The sequence below is a fragment of the Staurois parvus genome, unplaced genomic scaffold, assembly GCF_062004578.1.
Source record: "Staurois parvus isolate SC_StPar_1 unplaced genomic scaffold, SC_StPar_1.0 ptg001090l, whole genome shotgun sequence".
Lineage (NCBI taxonomy): Eukaryota > Metazoa > Chordata > Amphibia > Anura > Ranidae > Staurois > Staurois parvus.
In genome coordinates this window covers 3,071,611-3,087,414 of record NW_028318886.1, presented here as the reverse complement: position 1 = coordinate 3,087,414, position 15,804 = coordinate 3,071,611, and the positions used below count along the sequence as shown (strand labels likewise).

The 15,804-nt window shown below is 43.8% G+C and overlaps 1 protein-coding gene across 2 annotated transcripts in view; it reads right to left on the bottom strand.

The window, feature by feature from the left end:
* LOC149440366 (ABC-type organic anion transporter ABCA8-like) overlaps positions 1–15,804 on the bottom strand; it is a 90,895-nt gene that overhangs the window by 48,324 nt on the left and 26,767 nt on the right. For both annotated transcript variants that reach the window (XM_089658728.1, XM_089658727.1), the window contains exons 5-14: positions 11,641–11,738; positions 8,413–8,639; positions 8,010–8,148; positions 7,336–7,521; positions 6,008–6,155; positions 5,567–5,732; positions 4,782–4,840; positions 3,278–3,388; positions 989–1,164; positions 777–896 (exon numbers count right to left, since the gene is read on the bottom strand). In XM_089658728.1, the coding sequence (XP_089514854.1) occupies positions 777–896; positions 989–1,164; positions 3,278–3,388; positions 4,782–4,840; positions 5,567–5,732; positions 6,008–6,155; positions 7,336–7,521; positions 8,010–8,148; positions 8,413–8,639; positions 11,641–11,738 (1,430 nt within the window). The remainder of the gene's footprint in view (positions 1–776; positions 897–988; positions 1,165–3,277; positions 3,389–4,781; positions 4,841–5,566; positions 5,733–6,007; positions 6,156–7,335; positions 7,522–8,009; positions 8,149–8,412; positions 8,640–11,640; positions 11,739–15,804) is intronic.

Below are 15,804 nucleotides of genomic sequence, written 5' to 3'. Positions count from 1 at the left end.
AGATTGGTAAAACTTGGTTTGGGTCCTGGCTTCGTAGAGACTTGGAAGGGGAACAAGACCAACATAGATCCACCAGCAGTCTAGGTGAGTGGAGGACTCTACCCTGGTGGACAGAGGAGATCTCTGGCCAGGAGTAAGAATGTGTATTTCTTTGTTGGTGCTAAAACTAACCCTGCATGGGTAACCCTTGTGTTGAACTTCAGCTTTGTTTTAAAGTGGCCAAGAAAAGGTCTTAAAAATAGGAACTAAAGTGGTTGTAAACCCTTACATATATCCAGTGAAGTGACTGTCCTCAGTTGATACACAGAGACAAATCCTCCTACATAAGTAGTACCTGTTTATCTGCTGACTTCTCTACAGCCTCCTAAAAAACACATTTTACATAACATTTCTGAGCTTCAGAAGGCAGGGGGTGGGTATCTGATGTCACACACGGCCCAGCAGAGAACAGCAAGCTGAGTGTATTTTGAGACCTGAGTGGAGGGAATGGACACATCCCCTCTACACAGTCTCATAAGGAAAAATGTACAGCTGAGGCTGTCAATCACCTGCTGTGTGTTGGTGTTGGCATACACGGTTAGATTTTACTTATGCAGATAGCGAGAAATCACACTTGATGCTTTGGATAGAAGCAAATACACACTATAGAAATATATGCTTTGTACATTTTTAATTTCAGAGCTTTATAACCATTTTATTCCAGTAACTGCACCCTTAATGGTCTACCATTTAAGCTGGTTTTTACAATGAGTTTTTTTTTTTCCTGAAAAGATTACCTCGGGGTCTCCTAATAGTGCAATCGCCAGTGTCAGCTTCCTCCTCTGACCGCCACTCAGTTTATTGGCTCTCAGGTCTTGAATGTTATCTATGTCCAGGTCACAAAGGACCTTTTCTACCTATAAAATAAATCTGATCAGCAAAAATTCAAATTTTCCATTTCAAGATGTCTATGGTTGATTCATATCTGCATATCCACATTGGTATGTACCTCGGATTTAACTTTACTTCTATGAACTCCTTTAATCTGAGCAAAAACCTTCAAGTTCTCCTTCACTGTTAAAAGCTCAAAGTTGACATCAAATTGCGGACAAAAACCAATCTTTCTCTGAATCTCCTGGCGAAGACTGAGGTCTGATAGAGGATGGTCATAGATGTTGGAAGATCCTACAGTGAGTAGGAAAGAGGTTAAAGGTCATCTTCGAACAAAATATATATTTGAGCCTCCATCTGTATTGCAGGGGTTGATTATGGTCCTATCAGCAGATTAGACGTCACTCCCATAATGCACAAGATAATGACACCACTGCTCATTCTGTTCAGCAGCAGCATGGTGTTCATTTCTTAGATGTTTCCAAAAGTGTTGTCAGACTTAAGGCTCTTTGAAGCTCTATAAAAGAAGAGCTATAGAAACTGTAATGGGTCCGCTATTTTAATGTTAGGCCACATTCACACTTGAGATGCAAATGTGCCCAACCACATTTACATGCAAGAACCCCAGCAGGGGGTCCCGTTGACTAGCTGTGAGAGGCAGCCCCATTGAAAGCAATAGGAGGCTGCCAGCTCCCACAGCTTGTTGAGGCTGCTCACTTATAATTCCTATGCAGCAATAACCTGCAACGTGGCCCAGGATGCAGACTGTTCAGGTCATGCTTATGTATTTTTATATACAGTGAGGAACAGAAGTATTTGAACACCCTGCGATTTGCAAGTTCTCCCACTTAGAAATCATGGAGGGGTCTGAAATTCACATTGTAGGTGCATTCCCACTCTGAGAGACAGAATTAAAAAAAAATTCAGGAAATCACATTATATGATTTTTAAAGAATTTATTTGCCTTGCACTGCTAAACATAAGTATTTGAACACCTGAGAAAATCAGTGTTAATATTTGGTACAGAAGCCTTTGTTTGCAATTACAGAGGTCAAACATTTCCTGTAGTTCTTGACCAGGTTTGCACACACTGCAACAGGGATTTTGGCCCACTCCTCCACACAGAACTCCTTTAGATCTGTCAGGTTTCGAGGCTGTCACTGAGCAACACGGAGTTTCAGCTCCCTCCAAAGATGTTCTATTGGATATAGGTCTAGAGACTGGCTAGGCCACTCCAGAACCTTGATATGCTTCTTACGGAGCCACTCCTTGGTTATCCTGGCTATGTGCTTCGGGTCGTTGTCATGTTGGAAGACCCAGCCACGACCCATCTTCAATGCTCTGACTGAGGGAAGGAGGTTGTTACTCAAAATCTCACAATAAATGGCCCCATTCATCCTCTCCTTAATACAGTGCAGCCGTCCTGTCCCCTTCACAGAAAAGCACCCCCAAAGCATGATGTTACCAACCCCATGCTTCACAGTAGGGATGGTGTTCTTGGGATGCAACTCACCCTTTTTCCTCCAAACACGACGAGTGAAGTTTAGACCAAAAAGTTCTACTTTGGTCTCATCTGACCACATGACTTTCTCCCATGCCTCCTCTGGATCATCCAGATGGTCATTGGCAAACTTCAGACGGGCCTGGACATGTGATGACTTGAGCAGGGGAACCTTCCGTGCAATGCATGATTTGAAACCATGACGGTGTAGTATTCTACCAACAGTGACCTTTGAAACTGTGATCCCAGCTCTCTTCATGTCATTGACCAGCTCCTCCCTTGTCGTTCTGGGCTGATTCCTCACCTTTCTTATCATCAGTGATACCCCAGGAGGTGAGATCTTGCATGGAGCCCCAGTCCGAGGGAGACTGACAGTCGTCTTTAGCCTCTTCCATTTTCTAACAATTGCTCCAACAGTTGATCTATTTTCACCAAGCTGTTTGGCAATTGCCCTGTAGCCCTTTCCAGCCTTGTGGAGGTCCACAATTTTGTCTCTGCTGTCTTTTGACAGCTCTTTGGTCTTGCCCATGGTAGTAGTTGGTGTCTAACTGACTGTGGGGTGGACAGGTGTCTTTAAAGAGCTCAGACAGGTGCTACTAAGTTAGATTAATGAGTGGAGTAGAGGTGGACTTTTTAAAGGCACAGTAACAGGTCTTTGAGAGCCAGAATTCCTGCTGTTTCTTAGGTGTTCAAATACTTTTGTTCAGCAGGTCAAGACAAATAAATTCTTTAAAAATCATACAATGTGATTTCCTGAATTTTTTTTTAAAACTCTGTCTCTCACCTACAATGTGAATTTCAGACCCCTCCATGATTTCTAAGTGGGAGAACTTGCAAAATTGCAGGATGTTCAAATACTTCTGTTCCTCACTGTAGATAGGTAAAACATATAGAGGAAAATCTCACCGCTTGTGGCTCCGCACATCCCACTGAGTATATTCAGTAGTGTTGTTTTTCCAGCTCCACTGTGACCGAGTAATGCTGTGATCTGCCCCTCATAGATGTCCAGATTCAGACCTAGCGGTAAAACAATTCAATGATCAATGCATGGCTACACAATATAGGATTACACTTCCATCACAAACATGAAAAATGGTGGAATGCAACAATGTGTCTCTTTACATTAAAAGAATGAGTATCCTTTGTCTGAAAGTATACTGATCCTTTCCCAACTTCTTGGGTAGCCTTACTCTTAAAGGGATCTATTTATAAAAAAATAACCCTGCTGTTCGAATGCCTTAAACATTCTTATAGCCATAACGAATAGTCCCTATAATTCGCCTAATATGTGTATTTCCTATTTTCTTCCGCTCCATCTAGTGGCCATAATGGGTTATTTTCCTGTAATACCTCATTCAGAGAATTAATACACCATGGCCACTAGATGGACCTGGCAATCATGAGATTAAACATATATGGCAAAATATGGGGATTATTTGTGACAGCTGAGAGAATCCTTTAGATGTTCATACACATTTTTTTAAATAAATAATTGACCCCTTAATCTTTTTATTCTGATATGCATTATGTTCACAATGATTAAGCTTAGCTTAAGTGTTGGCTATGAATGTTTGTATACCCACTGTCTTCTAAATAGCAATTCCTCAGAAGGACAGACAGCTTTTCCTTGGCTTTATTATATTACTATTATACAGTATTTATAAAGCGCCAATAGTTCGCTCAGCGCTGTACATTACAAAGGGGGACAGAACATGTGACAGACCAACAACAATACAATGCAAAACATGAGGGGATCTAGGGCCCTGCTCTTTCGAGCTTACAATCTAGGAGGGAGGGGATGGTGGCACAGGAGGAGATAGCTGTGGGGGATGGGGTGGTAGAAAGAGTGGAGGAGGTTGGCAAGTTAGCAGGGGGTGGGGTAGGCTTCCCTGAAGAGGTGGGTTTTCAGGGTGCGCCCAAAGGAGAGGAGAGTAGGTGATAATCTGATGGGTTGGGGCAGGGAGTTCCAGAGGATGGGTGACACCCTGGAGAAGTCCTGGAGGCGGGCATGGGAGGAGGAGACCAGGGAACTAGAGAGAAGGAGGTCTTGTGAGGAGCGGAGTGTGTGTGCTGGGTGGTACTTGGATATTAGGTCAGTGATGTAGTTCGGGGCAGTATGGTGGACAGCTTTGTACGTCAGAGTTAGGATTTTGAATTTGATCCGTTGCGCAATCGGAAGCCAGTGGAGGGATTGGCAGAGGAGGGTGGCGGAAATGGAGCGGTTGGAAAGGTGAATGAGAATGGTGAGAAGTGTGTATTAAGAAGCATTCAGCTACACAGCAGGTGTCAATAGGATGAAATATTTTTCTATGCCGGGATTGAAGAACAAATTTTTTATCTATTATATAGTAGTATAGAAAGTAATCTGTATTACAGACAATAGAAGTGAACATGTTAAGAACTGGATCACCTCGTAGAGCCTCTGTCTTCTTGTCTTTGCCGTTGTACATTTTCTTTACATTACTTATCCTGTATGAAGGGACAAGATGATGATTTAGAGGACATTACACAAAACAGACCTTGGACATGTTGTATGAACTGATCATAATCATAAACTGATCATAAACATAATTTAGATCAACCATTCTCAACCAGAGTTTCTCCAGAGGTTTCTAGGGGTTCCTTGAGCTGTGGCTGGTTGACCTCCCAAGTCTCAACTGATGGGGTCTTCACAGTTCCAAGGCTAAAACCACTCAACAGAGTTTGTGCCTGACACTATAATAAATAATTGACATCAACTAATGTAAACCAGAGTTCCTCCACAGGTTTTTAAGGGTTCCCAGAGCTGTGGCTGGTTGACCTTCCTGCTTATGGTACCTACATAATTCCAGGGCCAACACCAATCAACAGAGCTAGTGCCAAGGCACCAATGATCTTTTTAGATTTTTTTTGGCATTCTGACCACCAATGTTGGGCTTTCTTTCCAATGACCACCAAAAAAATTAATTATAGCAGGGGTTCTCTAATAACCCCCAACAAATGTCAAGGGTTCCACTGGGGTAAAAGATTGAGAAAGGTGGCTCCACATGAATCAACAGAATACTCTTTTAGCATGGCCAAATCACATTTTTGGGGTAACAAAGGACCTCATCCTTACCATGATTTAAAAATCAGGTATTGGGCTCTCTTTAATTTAAGGTGCTTACTGTGTGTTTTCTATAAAGGACAGAAGTCGACCACCTTGAACATCAGTACCTGATCGCTTCTTTTCCCAGTAACTCAATGGGAACTTTTTCCACATAGTCCCCCAAGTCCTTCTCTATGCGCTCTCCTTCTCTTAGTGGTACAGGGGACATCTTCTTCTTTGACCAGAATGAAGGTCTCAGGCAGAACAGTGGCTCATGTCTCACTCCGTGTTTATCTGCCATCAAAAGAAGACAAGTCTGATCAAGGCCATGAGAACAAAATAAAGATGGCTATAGTGTTACTTTTGCAGAGGCTTTTATACCAGAGTGTATAATATTACATCATATGATTGGCATCTCAGTGACCAAGACAAGTCAATGCAATAGCTTGCATTCTTATATTTGAGGCTTGGACACAATTGGTATTCCCATATGTGTGCTCCACTTAACACATTTTGTTATTGGAATACTTTGGTCCACCATTAAATGATAAGCAGCCATTTGTCCTCACCTGGAATAATCTTGTCAAAATAGAGAGTGAGGATGATATAAAGCACTGAGTCTAGAGTCAGGTAGATGGCACTGGAGAGTATGTGGGAGGAATCACCACTGATGTCCGAGAAGTAGGTCCCTTGAAGGTCATTTGCCATGTGCATGCTCTAAAAATACAGAGAAGCCAAAATGAATGGACACATCATGCCAACTTTGCCAACAATACAAGAGTCCATGTCAAGCATCACAGGTGTTTGCTGAAGTGTATTTAAAGCAAATAAGTTCTTTGTCCATGCAGTGCAGGACAACAGGTTCACATTAATGGCAATCCCTTGTAAGAGGAACCGTGTGGTTGGCTAGTTATGGTGCCCAAGGCCCAGCCTGCTGCTGTAGCCCTACTAGAACATGATCCTTCCTGCAGAGGCCAACTCTTCCACCATCTTGTTCCCTGCTACTCACAATAGGCCTTCTCACAACATTCTCATAAATAGACCTTTATATCAGAAGGAGTGTCCACACGGTTGTTAGCTTCACTGCACTTTAGTGGTGTTATTCAGGGAATGGCAAGACAGTCACATCACAAGGACATATATTCCAGAGTAATTAGATGTACACAGTCATTCACATAAAGTGGATGGTCTGCAGTAGTCACATGTCAAAGCACTTGCAGCACCTCACAGCCATCTTCCTTTAGTCTCTCCTCTGCCCAGGGTCATAAGTAATCCCAGGACTGAGCTATCTGTAGACACCTCCCAACTGGTTACACCTCTCCCGAGAACCCTCCAGTCTCATACAGGGATCTCCAGCCTGGCCTAGAAAGCTTTTTGCAATCTTCCCTAGCCCCTACCTCCTTAAGGGATAAAATATCTACAGTGGGCTCCTCCTGCATACAGGTGCACTCCACCCAGCCCCTTGCCCTGTCCAGTGCTCACATGTGTTGGTTACATTCTGACAAATGTGGAGTGTCTGGCTTCCATGCCCCAAGACACTCTGTGTACCTCCCCACCTAGCTTATACGGTATATGGGTGCTGACTCAACCCTGAAATCACCTCTGGGAGGGTTCTACCTAAAATAGGCCTACCACCTATTTTCACTATCTGCTGTACCAGACATTATTCTGATACAGGACCACCTAGTGGTATAGTGGTTAAATTCACCTGCCTACACCCTGAAGAACTGGTTCACGCCTCTGAGGTTCCAATGAGCTGCCAAATGAAGAAAATCAGTACTTTCAGGTTTAGCTGAGCATACCATGTACTCTTATTCCTGTCATATAACTGCGCCGGTGCTTGGTGACTGGTAACTGTAAGGGGTGCCGAAAACAGCTCCTAATAATAAGGTATTACCTCCACCATCCCAACGGCAAAGGAGAAGGGGTGGAAAATGCTCAGAAAAACTTCCAGAGATTTGGGCATGGCGTTCACCAGCGGTAGGAGGCCCAGTGCGGCTAGGAAGAGAGTGAGGAAAAAACCCAGAATTGCTGTCAGACGGTGCTTCCTGAAGAGGGTGCTCAGCATGCAGTTAAAGCAGACCTGGGGGGGAGAGGGTGAAAGATTAAATAGTGAGGAGGAATTCGGTTCATGAAAAGGAGTTATGTGATGTATGCTGCAACTGGATGACATGTAATTTGCTCTGTGCACTGCGTATCATAAGCAACTGTGATTTCTAAAATCTCTCTGTCAACCTATATTCCGTCCTAGCTCTGGATACCTCCAGCCACTTTCTGTCTGTGTGCACTTCAGGGGTGGTGGCATGGCATTTCTCAGGGCAGGTTTCCTGAGAGTGACAACACTTGACCATGCCTGTATAATGTCTATTGAAATAGTTACTTGTAGTCTCCACTTGAGTCAGAGTGTTGTCATCCCATTACTGGAAGTGCCTGAACAAGGACCTTTTTGACAGGATTTTGAAAATAACTTTTGAAAATACATTAACATATTAAAGCTTTTATGAGATTTATTGAATGTGGATATAGGAATAACGTGATGTTCATTTGTGCAAACACATCATCCAGACTTACCGTTGCTATGCCGTAGAGGCAGAAGAGAAGAAAAATAACTCCAAAGGAACTCTGCACAAATATGTAAGTGGTGGCAACCAGAGCCATGAGGGTGGCGATGATGATGGCACTGACGGTATACAGCAACCCCCAAGACAACCTGAAATACAAGATGATGGCATCATATTGGAGATCTTCTAAGGTTGGAAAACTCCAACCAATGAGGACCATTTTACCTGTCAGCAGAATGGCAGCCATACCTGTGACCCCTCATCATGCTGCACGTTTCCCAAAATCAGTAGTGCAACCACTGTCACTGGCCTGCCTCATCTCCTACACTATTGACACCTTCCCTGAGATCTTTATTTTCCATTAAGGATTCCAATCAAGAATACATTACTTTGGGTTGGCCAACGCCACTCACCAAAATGCTAGATCCTTCAGTCCCATCATCCTCATCAGCTCTCTGGTTTTCCTCCTCTCCCGGGTAATCTGAAGCGTCATGAGATACGACAGAGTGATGAAGCACATGCTCATTCCATACATGAAAATGCCCATGTACAGAACTGTCCTCTCTGTGTAGTCCACGGCTTTCATCTTCACCACCTCTGTGGCCGCCATCCCATCCCATAGCGACTGCTTGGTGTTCCTCTGCAAAATATTGTTTTTTCAGATTAATTCAATATTTTTTTTAAGTTGGATAATTCTTATGTTTTTATTGTTTTTTTTATAATATTTTTCTGTTTAAAGCAGGGGTGTCAAACTCATTTTTATCACGAGCCACATCAGAATTATGGTTGTCCTCAAAAGGCCTATTGTATCTGTAAGACTAGATGCACAGAGCACCCCACCCCCCTTACATCAGATGTCAAGTGTCCCCCCACCATCAGAAGTCAAGAGTCCTTCACCCTCCCTTACATCACAATGTATGTCCCTTATCTTGTGCTTCTGCTGGGAAGAAGTTAGGGGCAGAGCTGGCACGCAAAAGTGCAGGGTCTGGAGGAGAACCAGAGGAGGGCTGCCAGAGGCTGTTGCATGCTGACACCAAGGGAGGCAGAGATGAGTGGGTGCTGCAATTGCACAGGGAGGCACAGGATCTGTGGGAAGAGTTCTGTCCTCCTCTCTGCTGCCGACTGCTGAGATGGGGGAGCAAAGACAAACCTCTCCGCAGCTGCATGGAGAAGCACACGATTTGGCAGACCTGTCCTGTTCTCCTCTCTGCTGCCGACTGCTGAGACAAGGAGGTGCTGCAGCTGCAGAAGAGGTGTGAGGGCCACATGAAATGAACTGGCATGCCAAATTCAGCCAGTGGGCCTTATGTTTGACACAAGTGGTTTAACAACTTGCCTATTGGGCACTTATACCCCCTTCCTGCCCAGGCCAATTTTCAGCTTTCAGTGCTGTCACACTTTGAATGACAATTGCATGGTCATGCAACACTGTACTCATAAAATTTGTATCAATTTTTTTGAGATAGATAGAGCTTTCTTTTAGTGGTATTTAATCACCGCTGGGTTTAATTTCTTGCTAAGCAAACCAAAAACAACTGAACATTTTGAGGGAAAAAGTTTTTTCTTAGTATCTGTTATAAAATTTTGTAAATGAGTAATTTTTCGCCTTCAATGATGTGCGCTAATGAGGCTGCAGTGATGGGCACTGATGAGGAGGCACTGGTAGCTGGCACGGATGGGAATTGACAGGCATCACTGGTGGGCATTGACAGACATCACTGATAGGCACTAAAAAGGCAGTACTCATATATGGCACTGATAGGGGGCACTGATAGGTGGCACTGATAGGTGGCACTGATAGGTGACACTGGCTGGCACTGATAGGCAGCTCTGATTGGCAGCACTCATAGGTGGCACTGACTGGCACTGATAGGTGGCACTGAAAGGCAGCTCAGATGGGCACTGATATATGGCATTGATGTGCACTGGTAGGCACTGATATGTGGCATTGATGTGCACTGATGGGAACTAACAGGTGGCATTGATGGGCACTGACAGGTGGAATTGATGGACACTTACAGGTGGTACTAATGGGTCGGCACTGATCATCAGTGCCCTGATGATCAGTGTAGATGTACCCTCTGAGGAATGACGATTACCGGCATTTCCTTTTTTTACATGCGATCAACTGTGATTGGACATAGCTGATCACATGACAGAGCCGAAGTCATCAGCTCTTTCTGCTGATCGGTGATCCGCTGTTTCAGGGACACAGCTCACCACCGATTGCTGTGCTGCGTGCCCTCGGGGGCGCTCACTCGCGTTTAGAGTAGGAGGAATATAACGTCTTCCCAGAACAAGGGAATCGCCCTGCTCCTGTCATTTCCTTATATGGTGGGCGGGAGACAGTTAAATAAAAGGTAGTAAAGGGAGTAAGAGAAACATACCATATCAAGCTTGTATCATCTATTTCTTTGGAAAGTGATACACTCCCAGAAAAAATGGAAATCCCACCTTTTGGACATTTGTCACTAGAACAAGTGTTTTCATTGGAAGAATCTCCCTTCAATTTCTGTCCCTGTGACAATTATCATCTGGACATATATAGAACTGTACTTATTTTAAAAAAATGCAGAGCTACTCACCCTGTGAAACTACATAAAACACATACAAGAGGGTGCAAACTCCTCGTGCCTTACCACCAAACAATTTATTGAATCCACAAAGACAGATGGATACTCAAAAAAGACTAAAAACAGCAGGCACATACTGTAACATGAATATGTCAACCTTAGGCGGTAAGTCCTGTCATTGGACTATCTGATTGGAAAGCTAATGCATTTCGGGAGTCTAGCCCCCTTCTTCAGTGCTGACAGTCAGATCTGAAGGAGAGCTAGACCCCCTAAATCGGGTTAGTTTTTCAATCAGATGGTCCTATGATTGGACTTACTACCCAAGGCTAAAGTGTTCTTGTTATATGCCTGCTGTTTTTAATCTTTTGTGAGTATCCATCTGTCTTTGGGGCATCAATAAATTATTTGGTAATGCACAACGAGTTTGTGTCCTCTTGTATGTGTTTTTTGCAGTTAACTGAAGATTTCACGATCTGTAGAGGGCTGCGCCTGAGGAAGCATTGTACACCTAAGTACCCTTTGGAGCACCTTGAATCGAACGCTGGAGTGTTTTTAAGGATCTAGTAACTCTGAAACTGCATCTGTGAGAATGGGGGCAAAATCCAATGTTATTAGGCTATTTCCTCTCCAGGTTGAATGTTATTCATTCTTAACTAATCTACACGCAGTTTCACAGGACAAATAGCTCTGCAAATTGGATTGGCTGAATCTCCAGGGATCCAGAGAGCAATAGGAGCCTTACAAAGAGGAAAGTGCCAGACCAGTTGTATAAAGTCCAGAAAGGATTGTCATTAGAAGTTTTGTTCCGTATAGAATCAACATGTTTCAGGGAAGTCAAATCCTCCCCTTTCATCGGGGCTTACAAATGCTGATGAAATCGTATTCTGAACAAATAGAAACGGAAAGATCCTGAGGTGTAAATTAGATAACAAAACTTCCTTCTTTCGGCCATTGGGCGGAGCAGATTTATTTTTTATTCAATTTACCCCTCAGGATCTTTCAGGTCCAGTGGTCAAACAGCTGTCTATATAATGAATGGTGACGGGACATTAATGGTCTTTTGCTCACCTCTACAATGGCAGAGTCAATACTAGCTTGTAGAGAGATGAACCCCAATTTCCAGTACTCCAGAGGACGGCATCTATATTCTGAATTTTCACAGTAACCTAAAGGAACACACAGGGAGGGAGAGCAAAGACAAAAAGAGTTAAATCAGTAGTGCTTCTTTTATGCATCCCTGTCAGTGACAATGAAACTTTCTAGATGTCTAGAAGGGCAGCATAATTTCCAACTGACCACCATTGTAAGGTGTATTCTTCCCACTGGCCACCATTGTAAGGGGCATCCATACCACTGATCACCAATGTAAGGAGCATTCTTCGGACTGACCACCAATGTAAGGGGCATTCTTCCCACTTACCACCAATATAAGGAGCGTTCTTTCCACTGACCACCAATATAAGGAGCATTCTTCCCACTGACCACCAATATAAAGAGCATTCTTCCCACTGACCACCAATAAAAGGAGCATTCTTCCCAATGGACACCATGTAAGGAGCATTCTTCCCATTGACCACCAATATCAGGAGCATTCTTCCCAATGACCACCAATATAAGGAGCATTCTTCCCACTGGACACCGATGTAAGCAGCATTCTTCCCAATTTTTTTTTATTAAAAGTCTTGCAATCAATAAACATAAAATAATATACAGAATATACAAAAATAAATAATGTCAGACAAAAGCAAACCTCTCAGAAATTAACATGTCAATACTGGGGGAAATAAATCTTACTACAACTCAGATCATTACACCAGACATCAAACCTGAGAGGTCAAGAAACAACCGGCCCCCATTATGTATGTAGCCCTTCTTCAAAAAGAAGATCTTAACAAACAAAAACTAAGGGAGTGAAAAGAACAGCATAAAAAAAGAGCCCCTCACCCAGGGATGGACAGTTCACCAAAAGGCAGGTCTGATATTCCTCCATGCCCTTATCCAGACTCCCTGCCTTTCTCAAGACCCCAAATCTTCCCAACCTCACCCAGAATATCATGCACCACCACCTCAACAGGGAGGACTTTCTTTCGCATGGTAATCTGACACCGTGCATTCCATGTGAAGTAATGAACTATACTAACTAAAAAAAGTGTAGCTGGGAATGCCCTGTGCACCCACTCTGCATAACTCTATTTCTCTCAGTTCCAGACCCCTTTTTAGACCTCCAGAGGCCATAGATATCAACGGGGAGGAAGAATTCGAGGTAGAGGCAATTTTGGATTGCAGGAAAAGGGGTGGTCAAGTGCAATACCTGATTAAGTGGAAAGGCTATGGGCCAGAAGAGAATTCGTGGGAACCTGCTCAGAATGTCCATGCTCCCAGATTGATGCAGGAATTCCTTCGTAACCAGCCTCAAAGGAGGAATCGGGGCGGGCATCCGGAGGCTGCCCGTAAGGGGGGGGGCAATGTCAGGGACCCCAGAGCTGGCTGCGGTCGCGCACGGGTTTGCGCATGTGCGGTGTGCCCGGCCGCACTAGCATGCGAGCATTGGGACCTAGGCACCCGCGATTGCAGCGGCGCTCGCACATGCGCACTCGTGATCGCGGACGCGCGCCTGGTACCAATCAGGGTGCAGGGCACCCTATTTAAAACAGGTCAGGGCTGTGTCTAGTTGCCATATGGTCTTACAGTACCTGTATCCTGAGTTCCTGTATTGTAGATTGTCTTGTTGTCGACCCTGCCTGACCCTGATTTGCTGTCTGTCTCCTGTTCTGATCCCTGGCTTGTCTGACCATTCTCCTGCTTAACCCTGCACGTTCTGATCTCCCGTTACCGAACCCGGCCTGTGACCTGTTTATCCTTCTGCTTACTGATTTTGTACCATTCTGCCACCACCATTACCAACCCGGCCTGCCTGACGCTGCCCTTGTTATCTCCTCACATCAGGCTCTCACCTGCTATACACCTCTAGTGGTGCTTCTACCGCAGCTGGGTGAACCCAGGGGCCGCGACCTGGTCTCGGCCTGCTCCAAGTCCATCCCCACCATCAGGGGCCCTGGTGAACAAGCAGGTTGGGACTTAGATTCCACGCCTTGGGGGATTCCGAACTGTGGAACGCTAGAGGCTACCACCGGTAGGTACCTAACACCATGAATATACCATCCCCACCGTGAAACGTGGTGGTAGCATCATGTCGAGGGGATACTTTTCTTCAGCAGGGACAGGGAAGCTGGTCAGAGTTGATGGGAAAATGGATTGAGCCAAATACAGGGCAATCTTAGAAGAAAACCTATTAGAGTCTGCAAAAGACTTGAGACTGGAGCCATTTTAATACATGAATATGCTTTGGACTAAACATTCCATTGTAGCTCTGGCTGTTTAGGGTCATTGTCCTGCTAGAAGCCTTCTAGAAGGACAAGGACCCTAAACATACAGCTAGAGCTACAATGGAATGCTTTAGATCAAAGCATATTCATGTGTTAGAATGGCGCTCTCAAATTCCACACTTAAATCCAACTGAGATTCTGTGGCAAGATTTGAAAATTGCTGTTCACAGATGCTCTCCATCCAATCTGACAGAGCTTGAGCTATTTTGCAAAGAAGAATGGGCAAAAGTTTTGCTCTCAATGTGCAAAGCTGGTAGAGACATCCCCAAAAAACCTTGCAGTTGTAATTGCAGTGAAAGGTGGTTCTACAAAGTATTGACTCAGGGGGGCTGAATACAAATGCACATCACACTTTTCACATTTTTAAAACCATTTATCATTTTCCTTCCACTTCACAATAATGTGCCATTGCGTGTTGGTCTATCACATAAAATCCCAATTAAATACATTTACATTTTTGGTTATAACATGACAAAATGTAGAAAATTTCAAGGGGTGGGAATACTTTTTCAAGGTACTGTGTGTGTGTGTGTGTGTATATATATATATATATATATATATATATATATATATATATATATATATATATATATACAGTGGATATAAAAAGGCTTTTGCTGTAGGATGCGACTATGAAAATGTTAGATAAGACCTCCTAGAACAGCTGAGCTTTATTTGGGGTTAATCAGAGGCACTTTAAATGATAGCAGGTGTGTACTGACTCCTATTTAACATGATTTTTAATGTGATTGCTTAATTCTGAACACAGCTATATCCCCAGTTATAAGAGGGTGTGCACACTTATGCAACCACATTATTTTAGTTTTTGATGTTTACTTCCCCAGTTTGTTTTTCAACTGAGTTGTACAATTTATAGGTCACATTAAAGGTGGAAAAAGTTCTGAAATGATTTATCTTTGTCTCATTTTTTAACATCACAGAAACCTGACATTTTAGCAGGGGTGTGTAGACTTTTTATATCCACTCTGTATATGTATATATATATATATATATATATACATATAATTTTTAACCCCCTGGTACGGAAGATATTTCGCAGTACCAGGGGGTGAGATCTTCCTTCCATAAACTGCCATTTGTGTACAAGCAGTGGCATTGCTGTGGGGGTGCAGGGGGTGCGGACCGCACCTGCGTGACTCCCACTAGAGGGGTGACACCAGGATTTTCAGTAGTCCATAAAAAAGATGAGAGTTCCAAAGCTGACTGGGCTTGGACGTTTTCGGCAGGCTGGGTGCAGTGAGTCAGTAGCGCCATGTTTAACCACTTTCGGGCCGCCTGCCCACAATGTACTGTGAACGGGAAACAGCTGCAGGACCAACACAGCGGAATGAGAATCCCTGGAATCGGGACCCAATGATCACGTGATCGCTATGCAATCACATGACCACAATGACAACAAAGCTTTTATGACTCAATCTGACTCTTAAAAGCTTTGCTTCTGTTCCTGGAGAGCTGTGATTGGTCCACAGCTCTCACATAACAAATGGGGCCAATCACAGCACCACTCTGTACTATGTGACCAGCTGGAACCAATCAAAGATCATTATTATATTGAACTGTCCTGAACGTAACACATTCATGACAGTTCAAAGCTAGCTTTGCATTGCAGATTAATGAACGTCATTGCTCATGCAATGCAAAGTGTTAGGTTATGTTCACACTAGCTCTGTCAGCAGGCGTCAGACAGGCGTTTGGGAAGCGTTTTTAACGCTACTCAAATGCCTCTGAAAATACTGCAGCACATAGTGCTGTTCATACAGAAGCGTTAGTGTCGCATCGCGTCGTGGCAAAACGGACCCCTCTGGTCGAGTCAGGAGGAGTTAAA